Source organism: Danaus plexippus, assembly GCF_018135715.1.
Source record: "Danaus plexippus chromosome 13 unlocalized genomic scaffold, MEX_DaPlex mxdp_15, whole genome shotgun sequence".
NCBI lineage: Eukaryota > Metazoa > Arthropoda > Insecta > Lepidoptera > Nymphalidae > Danaus > Danaus plexippus.
Genome location: NW_026869849.1, coordinates 4,414,935 through 4,441,533, shown reverse-complemented (window position 1 = coordinate 4,441,533; position 26,599 = coordinate 4,414,935). Strand labels below are relative to the sequence as shown.

Below are 26,599 nucleotides of genomic sequence, written 5' to 3'. Positions count from 1 at the left end.
TTATTGTCCTTAAAATAAAAACGAAAATATAACTAATACCTTTTACGTAAAAATGTTTCCAAACCGGCTCACCGTATCCTCAACTCGCTTTATTATTCAGCATTAAAACAATTTAATGACTAATTACACGATACAGTTCAAATTAAATTTCTTATCATTTATCTTATTTAAACGTTGCCGGAAACATTTAGCACACCAATTAGGTTTTTATGCTCGGGGTGAAATAAATATTCGCGATATAACTTTAGCGATGCTGATAACGCTGTATAATGTACAAATCGAATTTGATGGTTCGAATTAGTTACCAGAATCGTTGAGGAAGTAATATTTTATATAGACCAATATCTTATAAACAATTTCGAAAAAGAATATTAATTAGAGAATAAATTTATGATATAAACTTTTAAAATGTTTAATACTGTAAGCCGTAACTTGTAGTAGACTCGACCTAATTATGAAAAAGAAAAATATATAACTAGTAAGACGCAGCGTCTGTTTATACAAATGTAACAAATTTTTCATTACCCACTTCGCTTTTTAAATTTTAAAAACAATTATCTTGTTTATAAAAACTTTTATAAACCTATTCAAAGTTATTAATCATAACGACTGAGGCATTTGAATGCGTTTTTTTATGATCGCATAAATTTTATTTTAATTGATTACCGTATAATTGCTTAATGTAAATAAATCTGAATTTCATAATCATACAAAAGAAAAGCATTAAAAGCTTTAACATTCATAACAGCAGCTTTGTTTTTAAATGTCCATCGCTCCAAAAATATCGAATTGAAAATTAATAGTACAATATTCATTTTCAATCATGATCAGAAGTAACAATTCATTTATATCTTGCACAGAGTTTATTTATAGTTTTGTTTTTTTTTATTACAGGTAAGTTATAAACAATTTTACGATCCATCGCAAACCACAGGCTGGTAAGTAGACAATTTTCGAAGGAATCTTCGTACGTGACGTCTAGGCTTAATATTTGACGTTTGTGAGAACTGCGTTTGATTCCGTCCCAGCCGACATTATATTTTCGCACAAATTTATCTCAAATGAATTTTTGTTCTTATCATGATGCAGTCTCCTCAATAATTCCATTTTAATTAGACTTCAATTTTAATTATCTGTATAGAGCAATAAGATTATTATTGTGCCCTGCATTTTCTTTTTATATATAAAGTAAAACGGAAGAAATTAAAATAAGGCAGTGAAGTTATTAAATTATACAAAAAATATTTTCGAAGTGAATATTTCACGTCCAAAAAAGGGGCCCTAGACGGATACGGATATATTAATTGCGTTATATGATTGTACACGCATCCGCAAGGAAATAAGAATCAGTCGGCTATAATACTGGCAATTCGTTCTCTGACGCGCTCCCTCTTTGAGATCTTATTTTGCACAATGTTCAACATTGAAAAAGCAATTTTGCAAGACCTTAAGCTGATCGTGACCGCTATAAATATTTTCTTTTAAATAAAAAAGAAAAACAACGGGATTTAGAATTATTGCAACATTTTATAGCGCCATTGTGAACATACATAAAATTTATAAGCGCTAACGTCTCCGGGCCACGCAATAAACAGTTAGCTCAGTGAACGGGAGAACGAGAGAGAGAAAAAAAGATAATTCTCATACACCCCTCAGAATTTGGAAGTTGCAACGTAAGGCTGACTAATTTACATAATTATATAGAAATAAAATTCGCAGAACAATTTCTGAGTCACTTTTAAAGTAGGAACGTAGGAAATCTATTCAAAATAAGCTAATTCAATACTTAATCTAAAACTGTCTGCGGTTTAAGCAGTCGGTTCCTGGCTGCCGGCAATTTAAGTTTAGTTTTAGGACTCATGAGGCGAGGCGGTGTTGCGGATTGATTTGTTATGTAAATCCTTGATCAGTTGACTCTTTTAGATCTCGAAATTTGCAGTCACATAAAATATAAACTCTATATAATGACGCATGACTTCCTAAATCGATTTTTGTGCATTTCAATCAACCCTTATACATGCATATGTATATAGTCTTCCCAATTTCATACATATTATATGAAATCACGTGAGGGAATCCACATTATTCTATGTTTATTGTAATGACGATATTTTTTAAAATTATTTATTTGACAAAGGAAGGCTTTAGAGACAAACTAAATTGAAAGATGAAATATTACATTGGTTTTTATATACATATATGAATTAATGTTTTTTTGACAGAATTGAATGTTTTTTTAATGAAATTATTATTAATGAAAAAAACAACATTTCAAAAGCCCCTCCTGCAATAGCCATCACAAATATATATTTACACAATTTTACAAAAGGTCCTCAACCGCAAACTTTTCTTGATTTATATTAAACTAAACAAGTGACTGTCGCTCTTCGACGGACACTAATGAATATTCAGTTATAAAGTGACACCACTCGTCGAGAATTTGCAAGAAATTATTAGGAGCTCGAAAACCATAAATCTATAAACACGACATTTCCTCGTCATTTACATATTTAGTTGCTGTTTTATGGACAATTTTTTAAACTGTCTGCTTATTCATACTGTATCGCGGAGGTAGAGTTATTCATTCATGTAGATATCATTTTAACACTATAACAAACGAGTGGATTAAAATATTTTAAAAACAATGTTTTATTAATGATATAATGAACGTTTTTAATATTTTGTTTTTTTTTTTATATATTATACTGACACACGTATCGTTAAGTCGTGCTCGCCGACTTTCACGACAGAAGTTACAAGACAAACGATGTCATATCTTGATTACATATCATTATGTGTAATCAAGCTGGGAAAATTTATAATAAATGTTATATATAAATAATATTTACGTGTGTGTGTCTGTTTTTGTGTATGTGTGAAATATATGTGTGCACAAATTTATATTATTTTTTTAATTTTCTCCCAGCTCGACGCTGTTATTTTCCTTTGAAGCCATTGTTTGAAATTCCTGTGTCATTTAAACGTCTGTTAGTAAACATTGACAATGATCGATTTCAAAGAACAAAGTTAACACTTATACTACCTCTGACTAATGTATTCTTTGGAATAATCTTTATACACATACAATAAAGTAAATAGTTGTAAATTTCGTCCACTGCTCAATGAGTAATATTGTTTTAAGTTATAATTACTCTCTCAAAGGCTAATAAAATTGATTTGCTATTCCTATTTCTTTTATTTTAGTTTTTATTAACGTCCAATTCGACTAGAAAGTTCTCTTCATAGAATGGTGAGTGTGATATAATGTAACCATTTACAGCTATAACAATTTGGTTGTGTTATTTCAAATTATTTGATACATTTAAAGTTTGGTCATTGTATATTGTTTATCTGATAATATAAATTGTTATATTATCTGAACATTAATTACTGTAATCATAACATGTCCATACAGAATGGATGAATGGCTGAATGTTTATCACCCATTGTACCCTGTCCAAATGCCGGATGTCTACATCAAGCTATCGCGATCAGGGAAAAGCCGGCTTCCGCCAACAGATACCCAGTACACTGATTAACCACAAATGCTCGGGTAATTTGTGCCTGCCCCTCGTTAATTGCGGGAAATAGGCTGATGAATTGTTTTCCTTTTACTCACTGACTTTTCCCGTTGAAATCTGATTTGCTCCCGATGCCACCGGTTTCGGCTTTTTTCCTCTCTTAATGATTTTATTATTTATCTCATTCCATTTGTTACGTAAAAACGCTTCTAGACATTGAATACAATCCAAAAATCTTAAAACTTTGATACAAAAAGATATATATTTTTTCACTTGTAGTTAAACGTTAATAAATCTTCAAAGTTGTATGTACAATGTAGTATTTTTTATGATCTGAAATGTCTGTATTTGCAGAAATTTATTGGCAAAATTCGTAGCTCTAAAAATATCTTAGCAGTGCATGTCTTCGCGATTTATTTATAGGGGCGAGGGCCGAGGGCTCGGACGTCGACCGGCGCCGGCGCAAGGCCGCCCTAACAGAATGACTCGATCAATATGTTTTGCTTTTTGTCTAACTTTAGAATAAAAAAGAAATTATTAAAACAACTGTTCAAATTCCACGACACGTATGTTTGAATAAAACAATTTGTACCGTATATATTTAATGCTTGCAAATCTTTTTTGGCTTTTAAAATGTACAACCATTATCCTTATTGTGTTATAAAATTAAGTTAAGCGTTCCAATAAATATAATTGTTGATTCAACATTAACGATCAATAACATTGTCCAATTAAATATATGGACCTTTCAAAGTCTGATAATATGAGTGGCGAGTTGTCTGTGTGTGTTTCTTTATGATCAGAAATGTGAGTGTTATCGTTTTATAATTTAACATTTAAATTTATGTCCCGATTCCAGTGTCTTTAATATGCCTTTGAATTTTAATTAACTCACGATTTTAAATATCGCATTCATGAAGTCTTCATCGTTTTGTTTATCCACATCCTGCCATTATATTGAGTCATATATTGAATTATGAGCTACAAATAAGTTGAACGTTACAAATAAAAACTGAATACGCTTCCCCTTTTATATTTAATGTCTAGTATATTAGTATATATACGTACAACAAAACAAATGATTCGGTATTCAAAAGAGATTAGTGTATCCACCTCGGAGGCGGCGGGGTTGTAACAGGATTACTAGCGATATTCTCTGTAAACACAAATGCTATGAAATATTCAAATAAACAGATTATACTATGTGCAATCAAAACTCGTGTTAGAGATGCTTCGTAGTATACTGCTTATATTTATAATTCACTTACAAGATGAGGAAATATAATTAAAATCAAACAAATTTAATAATAGTCATTTGTTATATCAGATTAACCCAAAACTATATTGTACGGAGCTTAAACGAATAATTCAAGCGATGAAACCATCAATCTGTCGGAAGAGATGGAAGTTTAATTAGAAAGTCGTCATTTAGTCTAGGAAACAGTATTGAGGCTGCATCTGTTGTTCGCTTTATTACAATCGAATGCAAAATTATATACCATATAATGTAATAAATTGTTGCAAGTTATTACCAGGCTGTTAATTAAAATACTTTGAACAAAGTATGACGATTAAAGTATAAAATACCTAAAACCCGCACTATAATAAACAATGCTGAAGCCAACACAAAACATCCCTCCTTCAACATCATTCCCATAAATTAGCATTCTACAAAATCGAGAATGCATGCAGTGGACTTAAATTTTGATTTAAAATTCGTCTGGAAATAAACGTACCGCGTAAAACGATTAAGAGACATCCATCCCGTTCTCCGGGTTTTTTTCTTTTATTTGCATTCGGTTTCCTCCGTTTATAGTCGCTTGATAAACGAACTCCGAAATTCTGAATCAGACTTGATTGAATCGCAGTCATGCCCACGGGAACCGAGTTATTTTCCAACCTATTTCATGCCACGTCTACTAGCAACACATCGTATTCGTTGCTTGTGTACCCTCTCGAGAAATTCTTTCCACTTCATTTATTTGTTTGTACACCGTTGTTTTTCTTTCAGCACATAATTGCATTTGTTTTGTGTTCAATTGTTATTCCTTGGCCGTGCATTTGAACCGTATTTTACCGATATTTACTATTGCCTGTGAACTTAACAAATAATCTTCTACATTGGTAATAGTTATAACACAGTCTAAGTTATTGGCGTCTAAATACAAGTGGTTCTTATGAAGGAGAAATTTGATAAGTTGTTCTAATCAACGGTCAATCTATGAAACGTTAGTATAGAAATCCCTTGCCAGATAATCATCATAATAAAAGTGCTGGCTCTGTTCGTCCAGTTGTTTCGTCGGTCAGACAATGGCGAGTGTACGCACAATGCGCCCCCACGTCATCAATCAAAGTCTCCTCCCCCTCATCCCTAAAGGTACAAACTCCGTTTAGAGCACTGCATTTTATTCTGAAGCGCTAAATGATTTAATGCCCGTTGATGGAATTAAAAACCAAGCTGTTATACCACAGATAGTGTTAAAATTTAGTTTATAGTTTTGTTACAAATATTTTAACAAATCAAAGAGTTAATCAAAAATATATATTTAATTAACATGACGTCTATTCTTGAGCGTTTGAATAGTTGGAAGGATCATTTGGTTTAGGGAAACGTGTATATAAAAGTTTATGCGTAGCTGTTACATATTGCATTGATTTTCTGCAACATTAGGGCGAACTCGCTTATAGGTATTGAGTTAACCCTATCTAAAGTGGACACGCGAACCTGGGGAACGTTATATAGGGGTGTGTGGAACCCTGGATCTAGAAAGGTCCGTCATTAAAAATGTTCCTACTATCCAACAAAATAAACACAATTTTAACCTTTATGACGATATGAAACGCTGTTTTTTAACGTATGAAAAATATAATATACAAAAAGTTATATCTAATACGAACGATAATAAACCGAGATGAGTGACATGACAATGATTTAAAAAAATATAACTCCATATTAACACGAGTAGATTTAACAGCGTATGAATAATTATAATCCGCACAATACAAACGCCACATTTGTTTTCAAACAAGGCTTCGCGTGCTGACAAACGTCCCCCCTCCAACAATACACTACATAAACGCAATGATATTTATTTTCACTCAGCTGATTCTTATTTCAGATAACCAAACGTGATTTCGAAGAAACAACGTTGGATTCAAAGTAAATGGTTTCCAACTGTAAATTATGAACGCGATAAACTTTCATTTATTACTTATGTTATTGTGTTCGATAAAATAATAAAATCATTATTTAGCTAGGCATATTCGACTTGAATATCCATGAAAGGGAATAGTAACGTACATAATAATCATTGTCACCCTTCGAGTTACAGAATTTTTATCTATTTTTAAAACCGAGCCGGATGTGAAGATTGTATTGTTATCAAATAACATTTAAAATAATCTGTGCCCATGGGATTCAGTTTAAAATAATTCTGACGGGTCGAACTAGACAGCTGACATCAGACAACTGATTGTACATAGGGGCGAGTGGGGACGACCAGACTAATACAACATACCATCACATATAGCTACAACTATTATACATTAAAACGATAACTCTAGCGAGGGTTCCGTCAAAATCGTGATATTATTAAACATATTTTACGATAAGTTATTTCATATAGAGATATAAAACATCTAAATACACCCATATAGCAAATAGTTTCAACTTTCGCAATAAAAATATGAGAACTTGGCAGAGACAAATCGTAATAGAATTCGTTTAATAACGCTAAATGTATAAGATTTATACGACTAGGAACCATTAATAACGTAACATAAAAGAAGTTCTCTGGTTAATAACTGTATGAAAAGTAATTTTACTGAAGCTATCTATTTCTACATGCAATAAAGACGTCGGCTGCAACCGCAGCCAAAAATGTTTTAGTATTGCAAATGTCTGCAGTGTACTTAGGCGGATAAAAATGGCATATATCCATCTTTTATTGCCCTCTCCGAATTTAAAAAGGGTAAATTCATGGTGACTGCCAAATTAACATTAGCTTTACAGCGGAATATATGAAAATATTTTCAAAGCCTTCGTTATCAATTTTAATCTGCAACAGCTTATTAATAATGTTTTAATTTTAATAGCGCGTTGCATCATAAATCTTTAATTTTTAATTATGATAAGATAAGCTTAGATTTACTAATAAAATTCTCTTTTTTGGATCGCATTTAAATATAAAATATAATATGATAAGCCTACATAAAACAGTATCTGAAATTTATACTATTGCATAAAAATATATTTAAAAAAATATATATTCATACTAAAATATGACGGCCAAATATATTATCACATTCACGCAAATTTTTACAACTTAAATTGGAAACGGAACTTTAAATAATATCAAAACAGATTATGACACCACAATAATCAAGGGCAGACCAACGCGTGGGTGTGATTAAAGATCGATTCGTATGCGTCATTACTCCACTATCTGCTATCTATCCATTGTAATATGACCCTAAGTTATCTTTTGTAAAATTCACTTCGCCTGTAATCCCAATCGGCGAGGATTACGTTCCTTTTGTCACAGTTAAATAAATAGTTTTTGTTGAAACAACAATGGCTGTAATAAATAACAGCAGAATTAGCGAGTGACGTTTCGGAAATGGCTTTAAGCATATTTCTTAATGTTTAATCAAACGAAACTTATTATGTTATGAATAATATGTTCGTAAGTTATCCACTTCTAAAATAAACGCGTGAGTAATTTTTGTTTTCGACACGACTGACGTGCTTTTCATCAGTATTAATTTGAAATGAAAAAAATCTGTGTATATATTGACTTTTTTTTAGTAAAAGTATATTTACATAATGACATTAATATACAAAAACATATCTATTATCTGTATAGTTTAGTCTTAGGACTATATTCAGATAATGGCTGTCAGTTGACTTATATTGGTATGAGAATACACAAACGACAAAGTAAATATTTCAGGTATCACGAAACGTATTCATCCCGGGCCTTTAGTGGGTTAACATTCTGAGTTGAATTTGAGTACAAAGCCTACCGGAGATACTTCCATGATACAACGCGTAGACTTTGATCTACCGCTTACAATATATATCGATTAAAATTTTACCAAAGTTACACTTCTTTGAATAGAAGGCATTTTGTTTAACTGTAACACTTCATTTGTACTTATATTTTTAAAAAGGTTTTATTTCTTTGAAAATATCCATCTGGTCATAGGTACTAAGATTTTTTAAACATATCGCCAAAATTAAGAAGTAGGTCGATTCGCACTTCTGACCGAACGATGAAGTACACTTCGCACGAGCGAAGCCGGGTGTAAAATCTAAAAAATTATAACTTCGATGATCTTCTCATACAGATATGTGTGTTTTTTTTAAATAAAGCGGTGCATATAATTTATAATATAAAATTTCTAAATTATATTCCACTGCTGTCAGTATTTTTGTCTAAAGTATATTAACCTGCGCAATTAATTGCATTAACCGTCGTTTATCGACCGTGAAAGTATTTTACAAACAAAGTGACTTGCCTTATGATTCAGGGCGATGCACACACATAACATATATTTTTAATTGTGCTGTTCATTAACACAAGTTCTTTGTATATGAATAAGATGCAAAAACCTCTTGTATAAATAGCTTCACGAGCGATATTAATTTGTAGCCAATTAACAGTATTAATTTACTATATATGATTTAATTATATAAAATTCAACTTAAACGTTGAATGATTTCAAACAATTTTATATTATATACAAATATGAATGAAACAACCAAAAACCAAAGTAACAGTTTTATATATACTTGTAATTTCTCATCTAAATACAGTACAATTGCAAACGAACAAGGTCTGACTTGACGAAGACAAACGTTATAGCTACTATAAAGAGTACCAGGTTATTATATACCATACATTATCGGCAGAGTATATTGTTCTTGCAATTCTTGTTACCCGATTTTTCGTTCACTTGTAAAAATGTTATTGGCGCACAATGTAACCATTGTGTTGCAAATACGGGCCTCATGCCAGAACAACCGAAAATAAAAAATCCAAATGTCACTTTATTTGTTTTTATTTTTCTTGTTTAGAACATGATTTACAAAAGCAATCAAATAATGTTATAAGAATTTAAAAATTCATATAAATATTAGTTATAAAATATAGCCACGTCTCAGTAATATAAGGATTTGAAGAATTTTATAACTAAAACTTAAAAGATCGATCAACTGGGTACGTTCTTGTCATAGTTCATGTCATTGCCGCATTCGACGCACGACTAGTTAATAAATCTCCCTCCAAACCAGCGATGTATTTTATATGCAAAGGAACTGCGTTTCTCTCTACGGTAAGATTACGACTACACAGACATTTCTTTGTACGAGTCTGAAGGAGATTGCAAAGTTGACTGACCTCGCGTGCAAAAATTATTAAAACATTGAGATACGAAATGGTGGATTTTTTGCTATCTATAATTTATAACTCTATTACTTCATATATTACTTTAATTGCATTTTATAAACAGTATTTAATACAATTAAACAAAAAGAAAGTACTCAATTTATTCGTAACGTATGAAATGTGCTTCTGTTAACGACACATACAACGAGGGTACAAAGAACTAATTGACGGCAGACGTAATACAATGAAGGAGTGACTGTTCATGCCTTCGATAGCTATAAAACCAAATGTTGATATCTAAATGATAAATTGGGATGCTATAAAACGTACGTCCGTGTCTGGTCGGATACGAATCGTGCGCTTGTGTGCAAATGAAGCGGCGCGGCGCGGCGTAGAGCGAAGGACGCGGCCGCATTCCTCACCCACTACTACATTTAAGACGACACACATACCTACACGATCCGCTTTGTGTGAGTGCATTGTGCGACGCATTCACACTGTATTCTGTAAGGTACATAAGTAATTTCGCACAGGGCCTTAGTTGGAATGCTAGTGTACCACGATTATGAAATTTGTTATTATGAGAACTCATTGCTTTATGTGGTCAGCGCTGTGATGCTTTCATACCGTTAGCAGTCAGCATGTTTCAATTTAAAATTTAATCTAGCCATGAGATAGACTGATATAAATGTGCATCGGTCAAACATTTCAACCGCCAGATGGGGTAATCGTATGTAATGGTTCACAGACAAGAATTGTTTAATTACGCAGTGGGTAGATACTTTCAGGAGCTAATCTCGCGGGCGGCCACCGACGAAGCGGATCGCATACAAATGTGCCGTCCACTCGAGCAAAAACTGCTGAATAATAACCCTCTCTGTTCAGCACTCGGACGAGCTTTGTGCCACACAAACGATAGTCGTAACACGCCATGTGCACATAACAGATAATGTAGAAAATTTGTACATTTTAAACAGTTCCGTGACATAGTTTTATTGATAATATAATGAGTTTTCCTTTTACGCTGCATGCAATAGACCGGTCATGTGGTTGGCATGTGCCAACTGCGTCATCGCTCTGACATCGATACTATTCTGCCATCTAAACTTATTACAAGAATCTAACCTTTATCGAGATGCATTTAAAAAACAATATATGTTATATTAAAACAGTCCATAACAAAAAGTGCGTTTTCTATATTTAATTTCCGACTGCAATTACAACAACAGTACCGACCGTTACTGCAAATCGTATGATTTTCTTTGAACTTACTGTAGCATGAAGGAAATATCAATTTAAATGAATTGTGCACGTGAATGCAATAATTGCCTCACGTATTCCAATTGAATGAAAGTCGGGCTTCAGATCATACCAATCACTTAATTGTTCACGCATGTGTCGAGATCGCATATGTCAGGATAATTAAAACAGATACTTCTACTGTCACAATTAAAACAGTCACAATAAATTTATTTCATACAAAATTGAAAAAAATATAAAAAATATTATAACTTTTAATTGATTCAAATGATACTCAAACTCCTTATAATATAGTATTAAATTTGTTTGTAATAAAAATAACGATTAAACCCCACTAAATATCGTTGTTTCAGTTATCATTAATATTTTAAAGCATACCAGCATTCCTAAGCAGATTCCTTCATAAAGGTGCTTATTGACGGTTTAGATTCAATGTAACAAATTACTTACATCGTTGACAGACTAACAATTTGCGGACGATATTTGGAATTCGGGGAGAACAACTGAGCTCGTCAGCGTGGCTTTGTTTGCGGTTAGGAACCGACAATCAAGGGGGCGGGAGGGGGGGATGGGCTGTGTTAGTTGCAATGTCTAAGGCGCCGTGTAATTTGTTCAGCGAAATGAAGTTCATCTCACTTCTATGCAACTGTTTTACTGTTACAATGTTTTATTTAATTTGTATTCTAACAAAATATGCTTTTATAATAATCTTATCTAATTATTTAATATTTAGAGTCTATGTAAATATCAAACAGTAATATCTATTCAAATGTAAGAATGCTTCTGGCGACAACAATAATCACAACACAAAAGAAAGTGAACCACACGCGCATGAAAAGCGCGTTTAGTTGTAAATATAACTAACTTGGAATTGTGGCTCTTATGTGTACAGCATCAGAGTTCAAACAGTGTCATTGTAATATTTGGGCCCTACTAAATCCTTTTTATGTCACTCTGCTTACTCTCCTGAGTTGAGATGTGTGTTGTGGCCTTTGGGGCCGTTTTTATTGCCTCTTATTGGCTAGCTGTTAAAGTGTCAACATTAACTGTTCATCCGCTGTCACGTTATACGGCAAAACTAGATATTGAGCTCACTTTCTTTACATTTCCAGTATCGAGTTACTTGGAATAAAAATAATGAAATAATTATTTACCGCAGCGTTAGTATATTAAACAACGCCTCGAATAATAGAATGTGTCCTTTCAATAGCGTCTTTAGAAATATAATTCATTATTAAGTTGTTTAGCAACAATAACATTACGGGATAAAAAAGTTCCATTCGTTATGCTCAAAGCAATAAATATCGGAAATTTATGTTTCACAGTCTAATTCCAGCGATACATAATTTGATGAACTAATTATTCATCATTTGGGAATTCTAACATACGAGAAGTTTATTTATGAAATGGAAAATTTTTAAACATTTAAACGGAAAAACCCTAGACGTGTTTGTTAATAAGAATCTACAGAGTATTAATATCGACGCTATAACTATGAATTGCCACGTTGCAAATGGAATAATATTACGTTATATAGATTCAAATAAGATTCGACTGTCCACAATCAATATATTAAGTCGTAAGCTCTAATACGTCAAATTCGTAATACTTCAAAAAAACTTATTGCTACTAGTATTATATTGGGAGTGAAATCAAATTTATTCATTTACATAATTTAGCCTGAGCGTTTATAGTATACTTTTCAGAACTAGGCTTCTCTCTGCTATATACTTATGTATTAGTTCTAAACCTATCGTCCTTGGGAGGCAAAAAGTAGTTTCTCAGAAGCGTCCAGACGTCGCGGCCAAACGACGCCAGCCTTCCCACTCAACATAAAGTGTATAGTCAAGGAGAAAACGCTATATAATATGCCTTACTAGCTTCCTCTGATATCTAGTCGCCATTTTTTTCTTCCATCTTTCCACACATTATGAAATATTTGTCTATAATATTGATTGCTGAGACAAAAATGATATGACAATTATATTACTGACTTAGCTATAACATATCCACATAGCAATTGTTAAGATTTTCATTAGAAATACGTATTTGAGCACAAGACCATAATAACCAGAAAATGAAAGTTTTTAATGTGACATATAATAAAGTAATAAAGGTGATCCCTCATTAAAGCTGTAAATGTAATTAAAAATAATTGGCTTAATCATCGTGACCGCTTTAAGTAGGTATATAGACTTACGTTCACTTGTAGTCAAATTACTGTTATTACAGCAGTAACTGAACCAAACCAAAATGTATTATTATACAAGAATATCATGTTTTGGATTGATTATATCGATTGGAATGGCCGGCAGTACCCAGATCTCACATACACTGGAATTAAGGGACGATTTTTCTAAGTATTACGTTATTAAGGATCTTTATTTTACTCTAATTCCTTGGGTCGCACGCCCACAAACTTTAAGCCGATTGTCAGCTTACCAACTGACAGGCGTGCCCACGTTATATCAGTAGCAAAAAAAATAGTTATAGAGAATAATATCGCTTTTATAACCAAAAAGCAACAAAGCTCTGATCCCCCAAGTCGCCGGACGGTTTTTTGGAATTCCGTGACAAAAATAATTAAGTCCCAGGATGAGGGGTTGCGGGTGAAATTGTACATTGTTATTACCACTATAAATCTCATTTTCGGCGAAAGAACTCATCCAGAATAACAAACACGGTGTACGGTAAACGTTTTATTTAATTCATATTTCTCTAAACGATATTGTTTAAAATTTATATCGCATTTGGAACTAAATATTATTTCCCGTTTAGTTTTGAACCACTTCGTCATGACAGTTCTCAGATTTTGGCGATAAAAAATAACTGTAAAGCTAGACACTAGAATTAAGCTGTGGTAAGGAAAGCCAGACATTGCGAAAGTTTTCAAGACACTTCGTCAAGGCTGTGAACATACTTTATCTGTGATATTACTTTATCTAAGTCTGATACGGTGACATTATGAAATTGCTACATAGTATTCTATAAAATAAATATAAAAGTTTTTTTTTTTTTTTTGGAAATATGTAGTTTCTAATGCTATCACTTTATAAATGAAAATGTTGTATTTTATTATTAGGAGCGTTTGAAATTAATTCCTAGAACTGGTTTATTGACAGCAACTACCACACAATAGCTTAATGTGTTAAGCGTTAGTGCTTTCTTTAGTATCTTGGCAACTTAAAGCAGAACCTTTTAGACCAAATACAAGTTAAAGCTCTCGCCGGTCTTGCTTTTTTTTTATTTTTATAGCCCTGATTATATCTTGCGGCTTAAGGATTTAAATACATTACTTAAGTGTAAACACAGACAACATCAATACAGGAATTGAATGAATTACAATAATTCGTATTTTGTTACATAATTATTAATACTTTATCTAATCCTAGCTTCGCGCCACGGCTTCTCATGGATATTTTTCATTTCTTATACCTGGTACCCGTCCCATTAATTAATTTCAAAATATCTTATAAGACCAAAATATCGAAAAAATAAAACTTTTATTCTTATCCTCAATTATTTCATTCATCTATTGCATGTCGAACTACAGTCGGCAACAAAATAGGTTGGATATAGCGTTCTATAATAAAAAGATTGTCGTTAAATTGTTATCGTATATATTCTTTGCAATTGTCCTGCAATTATAATGCCGGTTTTAGAACTATTAAGTTGAGATTAAAAAATTGTTTTATTAACTTCAGTTAAAGAATTTTTCGAAAATTGTCGACGTTCAACTATATACTTATTATTCTACTTAGGCTCTGAAAAAAGCTTTAATTGCAACTTGCTTTAAAAACAAACCTCTTTGTTGGAGACACATCTTTCAGGTCATATCCCTTACAACTTTTTTTATTAAATTATTCGTTCTTTCGCTATTACTGCAGTCTAATATTTAACGTGTTTAAATACTAAACAAATTCAAACTAATATCGAATACTTTTCGATTGTTTTCCATATATGCTTTCGTGTTTATAACAACAACATATGTAATAATTTAGGATTTTAAAATAAGAATTCTGTTTATTTATTCTTGATTAATATTTCGTCATTCACTTGTTCCAGAGTAGCGTGTGTCGCTCGGCTAGCGCGGGCGCGGGCGCAGTCAGCGCGGTGACGGTCGCGGGAGCGGGCGCGGGCGCGTGCGCGGCGCGCATGGCTAGCGCGGGCGCGCAGTACCGCGGCGGCGCGCAGCAGTGGGCCGCTGCATACGCGCCGCAGCCCTGCCGCTACCCGCCGCCACAGCAGCACTACGCAGCGGCACCCAGCCCTTTCACTCCCCATCAGGTATTTATCCAATAAAAACCCAACCAACCAACCAAAAAAACCTATCCTATGTATTACTAAACCTTAAACTGTTTTTACCAGTCACTTAAACTGTGAAAAAGAAAGTCAGAGACACACAGGTCTTTTCACAGTAATGGCTTTAAGTTGTTTACACTAAAATATATGAATTGCACGGTTGTGATCATAAAATCAATACAATATTAATGAGTTTAGAAGTACATAACGAGATTCAAAACTCATATATAATAATTATCACACTATATAAACGCGCATTTCAATGAATTATCTGAATAGCTGATATAATAATGTAATTACAATTCTTTTCACTTACACACAGATAGTTATTCACTCGCGTTACTCATTAAGTTAGAATGAATGCAAACTTGACGGAAGCTACTTCGCCAGTGGTTTACTTAAAGTCCTTCCAATCTCAACATTCCCACGGTAACATAGTTGAAATAAATAGCTGAGTTTTAACTATGTGAATAGTTAAGTTAATTTATACCTAACCACAATTAAAGTTCAACTTTGCGTGAACTGTATTGTCCGTTATTACGTAATATATCACAACGGCGCGGTTATGTGAAAAATCTCAACTTTTGAATAGTCTTTAAATTATGATATTGAAAAGATTTAGTCTACTTTCATGGAATAATCTCATTCATGATCTACGAGGTATTTTATAAGAATGCTTGTGAGAACATCTCTTACTAGTGGACTTCATAGGTACGGGAAACCTTTTAAGTGATTTTAGTTAATCAAAGCTTTACAGATGCTTCTGCAATGTTAAATGAAATGAATCGATAACTCCTTTCTTCATTTCGCTAATAAATACAAATAGTCTTTGCCTGTAGATTTCGCGAGAAATCTTAAAGCTTTCCTTTAGTCTGTTCAAAAGGAAATTTAAATAGGAGGGAATATAAATAAAGCGTGTTTTACAACAAGAATAATCTTAAACTGCAAGCAATAAAACTAATTTAGTTAGTCAGTGTAAGTCGTAATTAAGAGAAGTTGGCCGCCGCCTCATCAATTTGGCTAACCGAGTCTACGACACCCTCATACAGAATACAGACATAAACAATATAATATGATTAATGTTCCTAGCAGATTTCAATGTCTATATCATGATCTGCATAAAACTAGTTAATACACAAGTTTATACTTCGCTAATAAATGTACTCCATGTTCTGACACTAAGCGTCAACGGAGAAACTTCGGTTTGTTATTTGAGCTGCACGTTTATTATTGTTTGCTTAAAGCAAGTCATATATTAGTCAGCGTATATTCATTAGAGCGATTCAAAAAGGAATGCTCTATAGGATGAGCGAGCAGACCCTGCCATTAGTTCTCGTGCTTTAAAGCTACTAATGTTCTCACCATGAACCATTACGTCCATTACTGTAGTAAGTGAAGATGTTAATTGACTTCTAAGAACATGAATAGCTAAGTTTGGAACACGACTAAAAGCATCTTCCAGCAATGTCACTGCGTTCTGCCTATGTCAGGTGTTCCTAACTTTGAACAGGACATCTTGAACATTATGACACTGCTTTTGCAAAGAGTTGCCGGAGTTGTAAAAGTATTTGACATCACTGAGACTATTAAGAAATTTATGCTTTTAAGAGACATTTTAACAACGTATTCTACAAATATAAGTCATTCTACTTTCATATATATTTTTAGTATTTTATAATCAATAAAAAGTTGGAAGATGACCACTTATCCTTGGAAATTGCAGATTTGTATTATGATTAGATTTTATGGCTCATAAATAAATTTCCTGTGTAAATTAATCGTCGGTCCACAACAATAAAATGAATATAGTAAATTAAGGCAACTTTCAATGTTATCTTTTTATCTGGGTATTTTTTAATGCTTTGATTGGGTCGTAATGGATAAACTACACAATTTTCTTATGTTGCGTCTTAGATCTTCTTGGAGTTATACGATTTATACATTTTGAATAAAGTTATACTTGAAGTTGAAATCCAGAAGACGAGGTATCGACATGGCAAGGTATTTATTTTTTGGTTGTTAAGCTTCAAAAAAATATGTTCTACTTTTAAAAGCAAAGATTTTACTATTCGTTTTTACATCAAAATTTGTCTTGTTGACGGATTATACACAACTTCATCCGGGTTAAGTGGGAACAGGGAGGCAACAAGCGTTATTACCGGCTACTTCAGCACGGCTCCGATGGGCAATCCCCTATAAACGGTAATGCTAGGCCATGGACCGTGAACGCTTTTAGAGAGCGTGTTTCTACGCTTTGAATCACATACATTTTTCGTGGGAAACTAAAATGTTGCATGCGGAAAAATACGGAAGTACCACTTTGGTATTATTTATGATGTCAAGTTAGTATGGTTTGATAGCTTCGCCGACGAAACTGTAGCTAATATTGCAAGTGTTTAAAATATAAAATTACATTTTACAAAAACCTTAAGGCTACGTGTAAATAATGTACAAATATAAAATTCAAAAAGGTCAGACGGAAGGACCACGCACCACTATCTGTTGTGATTCAAACCCAAGCTTTCGTTTACGCGGTGAGTAATTACAGAACATTGATCATTGTGACAGTGTATCGAGCCATTTAAGTCGAGACAAGCTCCCTCAGTTAACGAAACATCTCTGACATAAACCAGATGTCGCACGGGTATACTGCACCCAACTCCCTCCGCAGGAATCTCGTAAAAGGAATTTCTCGCGTACTTATCGCTTTCTGAAATAAAATGTAGCGCTCCGCGTCGTTCGTGTTTTATTACGGAGTCTCCTACAGGATTTATCTTGTGGCCGTTGCGTTGCAGAACTCCTTTTAGAGTTCCGGCTTTTATACTTTGTACGAATAAAAGAAACTTTTACATGTATGTATATTCTTTTAATGGACTTTAATGTGTCTTATCATAAACACATTCGCACTGAATGACGCTGAGATTCTCAACAAGTAGGGATATCATTTATTACATATAACCTCAATCCGGCGAAATTTTTATCATTCCATATATCTTCCACTCCCGTCGTAAGAAACTTATTCAATATAATCCATTTACTGCCGTGAAGTTTGTATACAAGTACCATACATGTTAACATTTTCAGATCAACGATAAAATATAGTATCTATTATGACGAAACTTAAATATAACAAAAGTTTTTTATAACCGATCTGAAACTCACTTCGATTCTAGCATATGGTGTAGCAATAAAATTAGTCGAGTCTTCGGTGATCCTTAGCAGTCATAAAATTATATTCTGTAGAAGGCTTGAAGCTATAAATTTTATTTGTTTGTTTCATTTAGTTTTTGTATCGTCTGCTCGTTAACTATCAGTTTAAGTTTTGAGTGTTTCGTAAACAACGCACCAACTTTAGCTATTTTTAAACGTTCGTTTTATTAAATTTGAAATTACTTCACATTGATATTTTCATACCAGAAACCTAGTTAACAGTTTCTTTAATATCATTTTGATTATAACACTTACATAACTCATTTTTACGTAATTTGTATTGTTTTCAAATTTATTTCTATGGAGTGACTAATATCTATATTATTCAATTTTACATACTAGTGTGAAATGACACTCTGAAAACATAATATTTGTACCTATTGAAAATTTTACCTCATCAATTTTATCCATTAGATACCTTTGCGCAGTTGCAATCGATTCTCGTTCTCTCTCTATATGCGGTTCTTTGAAACAATAAATCCTTTTTAAACTAGTACTTCTATCTAATTACTTAACCTACTTTTTGAAACAAAATCCGTAAACTCTTAGAAAGTGCCTCTGTGAGACATTTAGAAAATAAAAAAACTGTATGTTTGGATGAACCTTAATGGTTTAGAGTTCGTGACATAAGAAAGGATACAAAATACATTATAAAATAAATGAATAGGATTTTGATTGGAACGGCCATTTTAATAGTGCTTAAGTATCTGTGACCAGTTGATTAATGACAGCTATATGTCAGCTGTCACAAGTGTCACAACGTGCAGCTTGTGAGATTCATCGCGCCCTCACTAGTACGTGGCAGCCTTAGATGGAACTCACTTTTTAGGGTACCGTACATTCATTCTAAAACACGACACTTTTACGAATTCCGTAAGTTATTCTATTAGCATTTTTTTTTATGAAAAATTTCTAGAGGTAAATCAAGTTGAAATATATGAGACGTAAATCATGACTTAAGAAAAACTTATTTTATAAATAAAGTTTAGGATTTGAATGAATTTTTTTATCTTATAAATATAATTTTTTATCCATAATTTTAACAAACATTATCATATAAATGAAACTAGTATTATTCGGATTTACTACGCGGATTTTATTATTTAAAAAAAGTAGTAAATCCAATAATACTAGTTTCATTTAAATGAATACTCGCGAAAATCTTAGATCTCATTATTATCATATAATTTGGAAAATTATATATAAAGCAAATAATAAAATTTTTCATTACAATAAACCATACAATTTATATGTTATAAGTTGAGTAAAACTTAAAACATATGAAAACCATATACGGAACTCTAAAATCGCGAGATCTTCTCGCACTCTCGGTTTTTTTTTTAGTAAAAGATATCGATGTCCTTGCAGTAAAGAAGGTATCTATTTGACAAGCTCAGAACATCAGCAGCATCTTTTTAGGAAAGCTTTTAAACATTTTGCTCTCAATGTTTTTTTATCACAAATACCAAAACTATATTTTATCTATGCTATTTTAATACATTGCTTTAATATTATAGACATCTTTTTTATCTAAGTTAAAAGTGTTTATAAAGTATCTTTAATTTATATATATGAATAATATTAAAAATAATAATTTTCTTTAAATAGCTCCCCTCATAACTAAATGTTAGTTTACACCCACTCGCACTGCATACATCTTCACAGTTAAATTTAGACTAGGAAATGATTACTTAACAAGCTACAATCTATTTATTGACTTAGCAAAGATAATAGTTTATTTTCGTACAATAGGGCAGGGCGGCCATATGTTACGACCCTACGAATAAATGTATAAATAAACAAGCCTTGCTGATATCTGTCATCCGAAGAATTAGATTTATACCGTAGCAGACGGCGAGGGAGCCTTAGCCCCGGGAGAGCGTCAAACCATAAAACATTATACATTTAATGTTACGTGAAACGTATTTATGCTATCAAGTATATATTACCAGTGATTCTTAATTGGTTGCGTTAAAGATGCTGTAATACATAACCAACGTTGGTTATTTATAAGAAATGCATTACGTACCTAACTGTAGGACAGAGCACTTATATCCCCAGAACTTGTTTAATATTGTGGATCTCGGGTCGGGTGAGCTGTAAAAAGGGTTTTTTGTAAGAAAGGCAGAGTGTTTTTTGTTACATTATGATAATGGGAGAATGACGTAGGCCCCGCCGGCTGCCGATATTTAAATTTGTAAAAAGGCTTTTTGGTTTATTTTTAACACACTATCGTTACAATAAATTTTTAAAACAAAATGTTTAATATCAATAAAATTTATATTATAATCTAAACATGAGCATACTCACCTTTTATTATTATGGTGAAAATCTAAGCAAGTCCCTGAAATCATTTTTTTTTTATAATTGAAACTTTGTGATATTTGAAACTTTGAATATAAAGAAGGATATTTGAAATAAAAATAATTATTGCTAAATAATAAAAGTAATTTAAAAGTGTAAAATAGTTTCAATATCCTGTATACAAAATGAATGCACCGCGGTTTTCCTGTCATGTGACGTAGCGCGTTTCACGCACGCGCTGAGCTATCGAGCCGGCACCAACTGTTGAGTTCACCCCCCCCCCCTTCTCCCACCACTGCCACCCACTATGACGTCACCACTGTCGATGTGTGCCACATGAATGTAGTAAGGCGCATAATTGGATCACGGATATGGTATAGGGATGTTATCACACATTGTGTACAAGTGAAATAAAATTAATCTACAATCGGATACCACGTTAAATAGCGAAAGTACAAAGGAGAATTACATGTCGTTATTACATTTGCCATGTACTGGTTTTAAGTCAAAACTTTACAGCTGTCACTAGAAACTTATTTGTTATACAAATGTTGAAACTTTACTCTTCCTCTACTCTTTTAATTCATATCCTGAAGTAAGGGAGGAACTGTTTGATTATAATATGTCTTATACATCATTAAAAAGTTTCAGGAAATAAAACTAAACTAATAATATACATGCGACAGGACTAAAAGGAATCTTTATTCCGTTCGTGAACTTTTAAACCTGAATTAGTCTTCATTTGTCGGCATTCTCCCTCTATAAACTGTGATAAACCCCTCATAACAGAGCAAGGACCCTTCAGCCTCTCGGTTGCTAACGATATCCACACCCTACACTTCACTATATTCAGTAATGACGACAATGACTCTCAAATTCTAACAACTTCTTTTGAATGGACTCCAACCAAGAATTAACTGCCGCAAAATAAACTTCGTCTCCTGAGTATACATTACATACCACTACATCCAGATAATTTTATGTAAACTGTTTATAAATTCAATCAATATTGAGTTGAGAATATAAAATATTACTAAATTTAACAATATTTTTTTACTATAATATTTGGATTAATATTCTTATATATTCAAAATGACTATATGCTTTAACTTGATACGAGTTGATCGCGCTTCCAAGTATAAAATAAAATTATCATGCATCATTAAAAATAAAATATCACTTACAAAAATAATTAAAAAGTAAAAGGTGAGATCTCCTCGTCAAATATTTTTCAAAGATTTATCCCTATAAGCCGAGACGTAATAAATTCAAGAATACTTCTGGGAATTCGCGTACAGCAATAAATTTGAATATGTCCTGTCAAAAGTTTCCGAAGCGTTTGCGAAGTAATGATTGGTTCACGTCAAGAGACGTCTCATCCCAGCTTCCTTCTTTTTCTTATTAATAATAACCTGTTTGGAATACTTTTTGTTTACCCCAGAACATTTGTTATATTTAATTCTCTTAATGCGTTTGTCCACTCTTTTTAAAAGTGCTGATATTGTTTTGAGAATGTCTTCACCAAAGTATTTTGTTTTCACATTAACGTATGAAAATTATTAAACATATAAAGGTCAAGAATTCAAATTATGTTTATTTACACGTGTAACCTATATGATGATTTATTTGCCGCAATGGAAGAAGTTTGTTTCAGAAGAAAGTTTTTCATAAAGATATTTGAACTTCAGTGTCCGATCTCCGTTCTTAAATTCAATCGCAAGAAAGCCTGTCTAAACTTCGAAGTAAATAAAGCTGCCACTTGTTACATAATCTCGGTAAAACTTTACTTCTGTGTCTAAGAAAGTTTGACCCTTCTAGTTTGAATCTGAATAAAGACTTTGCATCGGAAATAAAATTAAGATAAATTGACATCGTGATATTGAAAACCATTCCAGTCTTATCGTTATTTTCGTGATATCTTTAAACTGCCTATTGAAAACTTACAATTTTTCACTTACGACACTATAAATAAATTTTCCGTATAATACATTTAATAGAATCTATATTAAATATTAATATGTTGTAGAGATGCCGTCGCGACACGGAGTACAAGCAAGAATGTGTACGTACATAATACGCGTACTTATTACGAATTTGCTTACACACGTTTATCGCTTCACGTCTCGCTGTACGACGGCGCATTTTATGGGTTTAATATGTAAACTTAATGCAAATAACAACAACATGTAGATTTGTACCTCTATAGACACTAATGGTGCGAATAAATTTCCTTTCACAATGTACGTTCCGCAGCTATCCCTTTTAACTTGCAATCGATCGTGACTCGTGTACATTTATACCGTACACTTTTATTGCGCGTTCCCTTAGGGTAAGGAGATTGTTGGGACACAATTTTTAAACTGCCGCCAAATCGAAGGCAAACGATCAACGACAGTATACATCCATGTATGGCGTTACACGTTCAAAACAAAATCGAACTGTATTTTATAAAAAAAAAACTCACACTTCTACAAACGACATTTAAGCTGACTGCCGAGTTCCTTTATACCACAAACCTAACTTCCTGCATTGCAGTAAGAATGCAGACTTCTCAACTCCTTATAACTGTTCGGCCGTAAATGTGTGCTTAACTGGACCACGTGCAAACCATACCGTAAAGAGTTCTCTTTTCCTGACATGGCCCGTACGGCGTGCGAGTCGATTAAGGGCGCGTGCTTGGAATCGGCATGCGTTCATTACCCCTCGACGTTCATTACCTGCCAGCTAAATTACTAATGACTTGGTGCTTACACGTACAAGCCGGCCAGTTACTTTCAATGAACCGGCACGTAAACCTTAACTGAGTTTCCTTTTATTACATTAAAATGTCTTATATTAAGACTATGTTTATAAGAAAACATCAACGAAAATTCAACGTATAGCGTAATGTAGACTTTGATTTTGCAGTACACGAGTGCAACGATGGGGGGAGGTTGCGGCGCCACGGGTACGAGGGTACCGACGGCTGCATCGCCGGCTAACACGGCGTCCAGCTCGTCGTCCAACTCCGCGGGGGGTACTCGATCTACCAGCCTAAGTACCGCCCCCCCTCCGCCCGCCTCCTCAGCCTCAACTACAGGCGCGTCCGGCGAACAACTCAGCCGCACCAATCTCTACATACGCGGCCTGAGCCAGACCACAACCGATAAAGACCTCGTCCAAATGTGCCAGATGTAAGCTTATCGTTGCCAGTATCACTTTCATGTTTTTTTGTCCATTCTAACATACGACATAATTTTCAGGTATGGCAACATAATATCAACAAAAGCAATATTGGATAAAAATACAAATAAATGTAAAGGTAATCTTTTTAACAGTAACATCTTTTTACGCTATCATAGATTTCTTCCTATGACTTCAACATTACTATTTAGAAATATTGTAATTTTTTCTAGATATTCACGTATGTATTTAAAATTATTTTCTACAGTTATATATCTATCTACTGAGATGTATTTGTTATTGAGGGAACTATTTGTAACTGAATTTATATTAATATTTTTTAGAATACCATATACCTTCATTAAACTAATTCATCTATGGTGAGACTTTTTCCAATATATGCACGAACATTAGTTTCGAATTCGATATTATTTGTGACATTCTCATGAGAATATAATTGTTTACCATTCCTACATGTTGTTTATTATTATTATTATTCTTATTTTTATTATTAATATTATCAAGTACCACCATATGCACTACGGCACAACGGATTTTCGATTTTAACATTTTAAATGAACGCACGTAATATCTCTCACAATGTTCCTTTTCACATCTCATTGCTCCTTAATATAAGCTGAATCATTCGTTATTTGGATTATTCTTATATTAGTTATCTGTAATGTTGATATTTAGTGTTTACAAGCATGTTTCATGTTCGCAACTCATAAGAATACATCTGAAAAGATTCCTATGACTATACGCGTCTCCGTTTTTACTTTCACAGGTTACGGTTTTGTAGATTTTGAAACAATCGCGTCAGCTGAGGCCGCTGTAAAAGGATTACAAGCCAAAGGTGTTCAGGCCCAAATGGCTAAAGTGGGTATCTGGTTCCTGCGTAGACTGAACCGTGTACGTTGTGCATGCAAGTAATACTATTATGACTAACCGCCTGCTCCCTTTCCGCTCTTCCTACATTACTTATTAACGGTTATTGGTCGATTTTGTCATGCCATTGGTACTAATAACTTATCCAGTTTCAATGTTTATCCATACTTATAAACAATGTTGTATTATAATACCTTTTACAAGATATAAACATAGATTCCACTGAATAAAGAATTGTATTCAGAAGTACATTAGAATTCTTAGATTTTCGAATTCATAAATATAAGTCATTAGCTGATTGAGGATTATTGTTCCCTTACCTTCTCTATCCATTCCTATTATCCGCCTACCCTTACTTATAGCTTTAGTATTCGTATTTACCCCCATTTTGTATTCAATAATTGCTAAAATACTAATACTATATAAAGTTCAGTCGTGTTCTCTAACTACTATAAATAATTTGCTAGTTCAATTACCTATGCATATAGTAGCAACAGCATCCTGTACTATGTTTGGTGATCGATATTAGATAACGAGTAAGCCACGTATTGACTATAACTAGTTGTTTGAATCCTATTTAGCGTGAAGTAGGACAAGAGTTCAGGTCATTGACATTGGTTATTGAGAAAAACTTAAAATATGTAACGAATTAATTTATCAGTTTATTTGGATCGTCACGAGGTAGTGTTGTATCAACATTTTATCGAACAGATCAGTGACACTATAGTGTTGTAAGTATTCAAAAAAAACCCTATAAATGATACGCAACTTCAGTGCAATAATAATAACGCTTACTTACTTCAAACATTGTTTCATCCTGTTGATTCTAATATTATCGTTTGCTTCAGCGTTATAACAATGTATTTCGCTATTGGGCTCTGGGTATTTCTATGCTTTCGATATTAAATTAGTGTGTATGCGACTTTGACAAGCTTAATAACTCTATGCTGATGTATATGCCCATTTCGTTGATAACACCTACATAATAATAATATAGCATATTAGATTCAATCTGCTGATTTACGTCACAGCTGGCTTCAGTGTCTAGATAATTTATGCTAGCTTCAAGCTAATATCAGTTTATTCTGGAATAACCTTGGGATTATTGAGAGACATTAACTTTATAATGTACGACATTGATGCAAAATTTAATGTTTAAATAATATCCAAATTCAAGAGCCTACCTTTTAGAAGATGTTATTTAATATACAAAAAAAAGCAATAAGAAAGAGATAAATGACTTTTCTGATCTAGTAGACTAAATATTTTATAGCAACATTAAAAAGTACATATTAGATGACCAGGGATAGGTTTTTACGATGAGTTTGAAGGGCGATTATTTGAACTATTTCCCGGTAACTTTACAGCAACAGGAACAGGATCCAACCAACCTGTATATGGCCAACTTGCCACCGCACTTTAAAGAGAACGATGTTGACCAACTGTTGGCCAAGTTTGGTCAAGTCGTGTCCACGAGGATCCTGCGTGATACCCATGGACACAGCAAAGGCGTAGGCTTCGCAAGAATGGAGTCTAGAGAAAAATGCGAGCAGATTATCCAAG

General features: G+C 33.1%; 1 protein-coding gene across 4 annotated transcripts in view; it reads left to right on the top strand.

The window, feature by feature from the left end:
- LOC116770200 (protein alan shepard) overlaps positions 1-26,599 on the top strand; it is a 58,896-nt gene that overhangs the window by 25,404 nt on the left and 6,893 nt on the right. For 2 of the 4 annotated variants that reach the window (XM_032661569.2, XM_032661568.2), the window contains 5 exons: positions 15,236-15,457; positions 23,879-24,159; positions 24,229-24,287; positions 24,936-25,060; positions 26,404-26,598. In XM_032661569.2, coding sequence (XP_032517460.1) covers positions 15,326-15,457; positions 23,879-24,159; positions 24,229-24,287; positions 24,936-25,060; positions 26,404-26,598 — 792 coding nt within the window. In that variant the 5' untranslated portion in view covers positions 15,236-15,325. The remainder of the gene's footprint in view (positions 1-15,235; positions 15,458-23,878; positions 24,160-24,228; positions 24,288-24,935; positions 25,061-26,403; position 26,599) is intronic. The other 2 variants (XM_061527907.1, XM_061527908.1) reach the window with 2 other exon arrangements.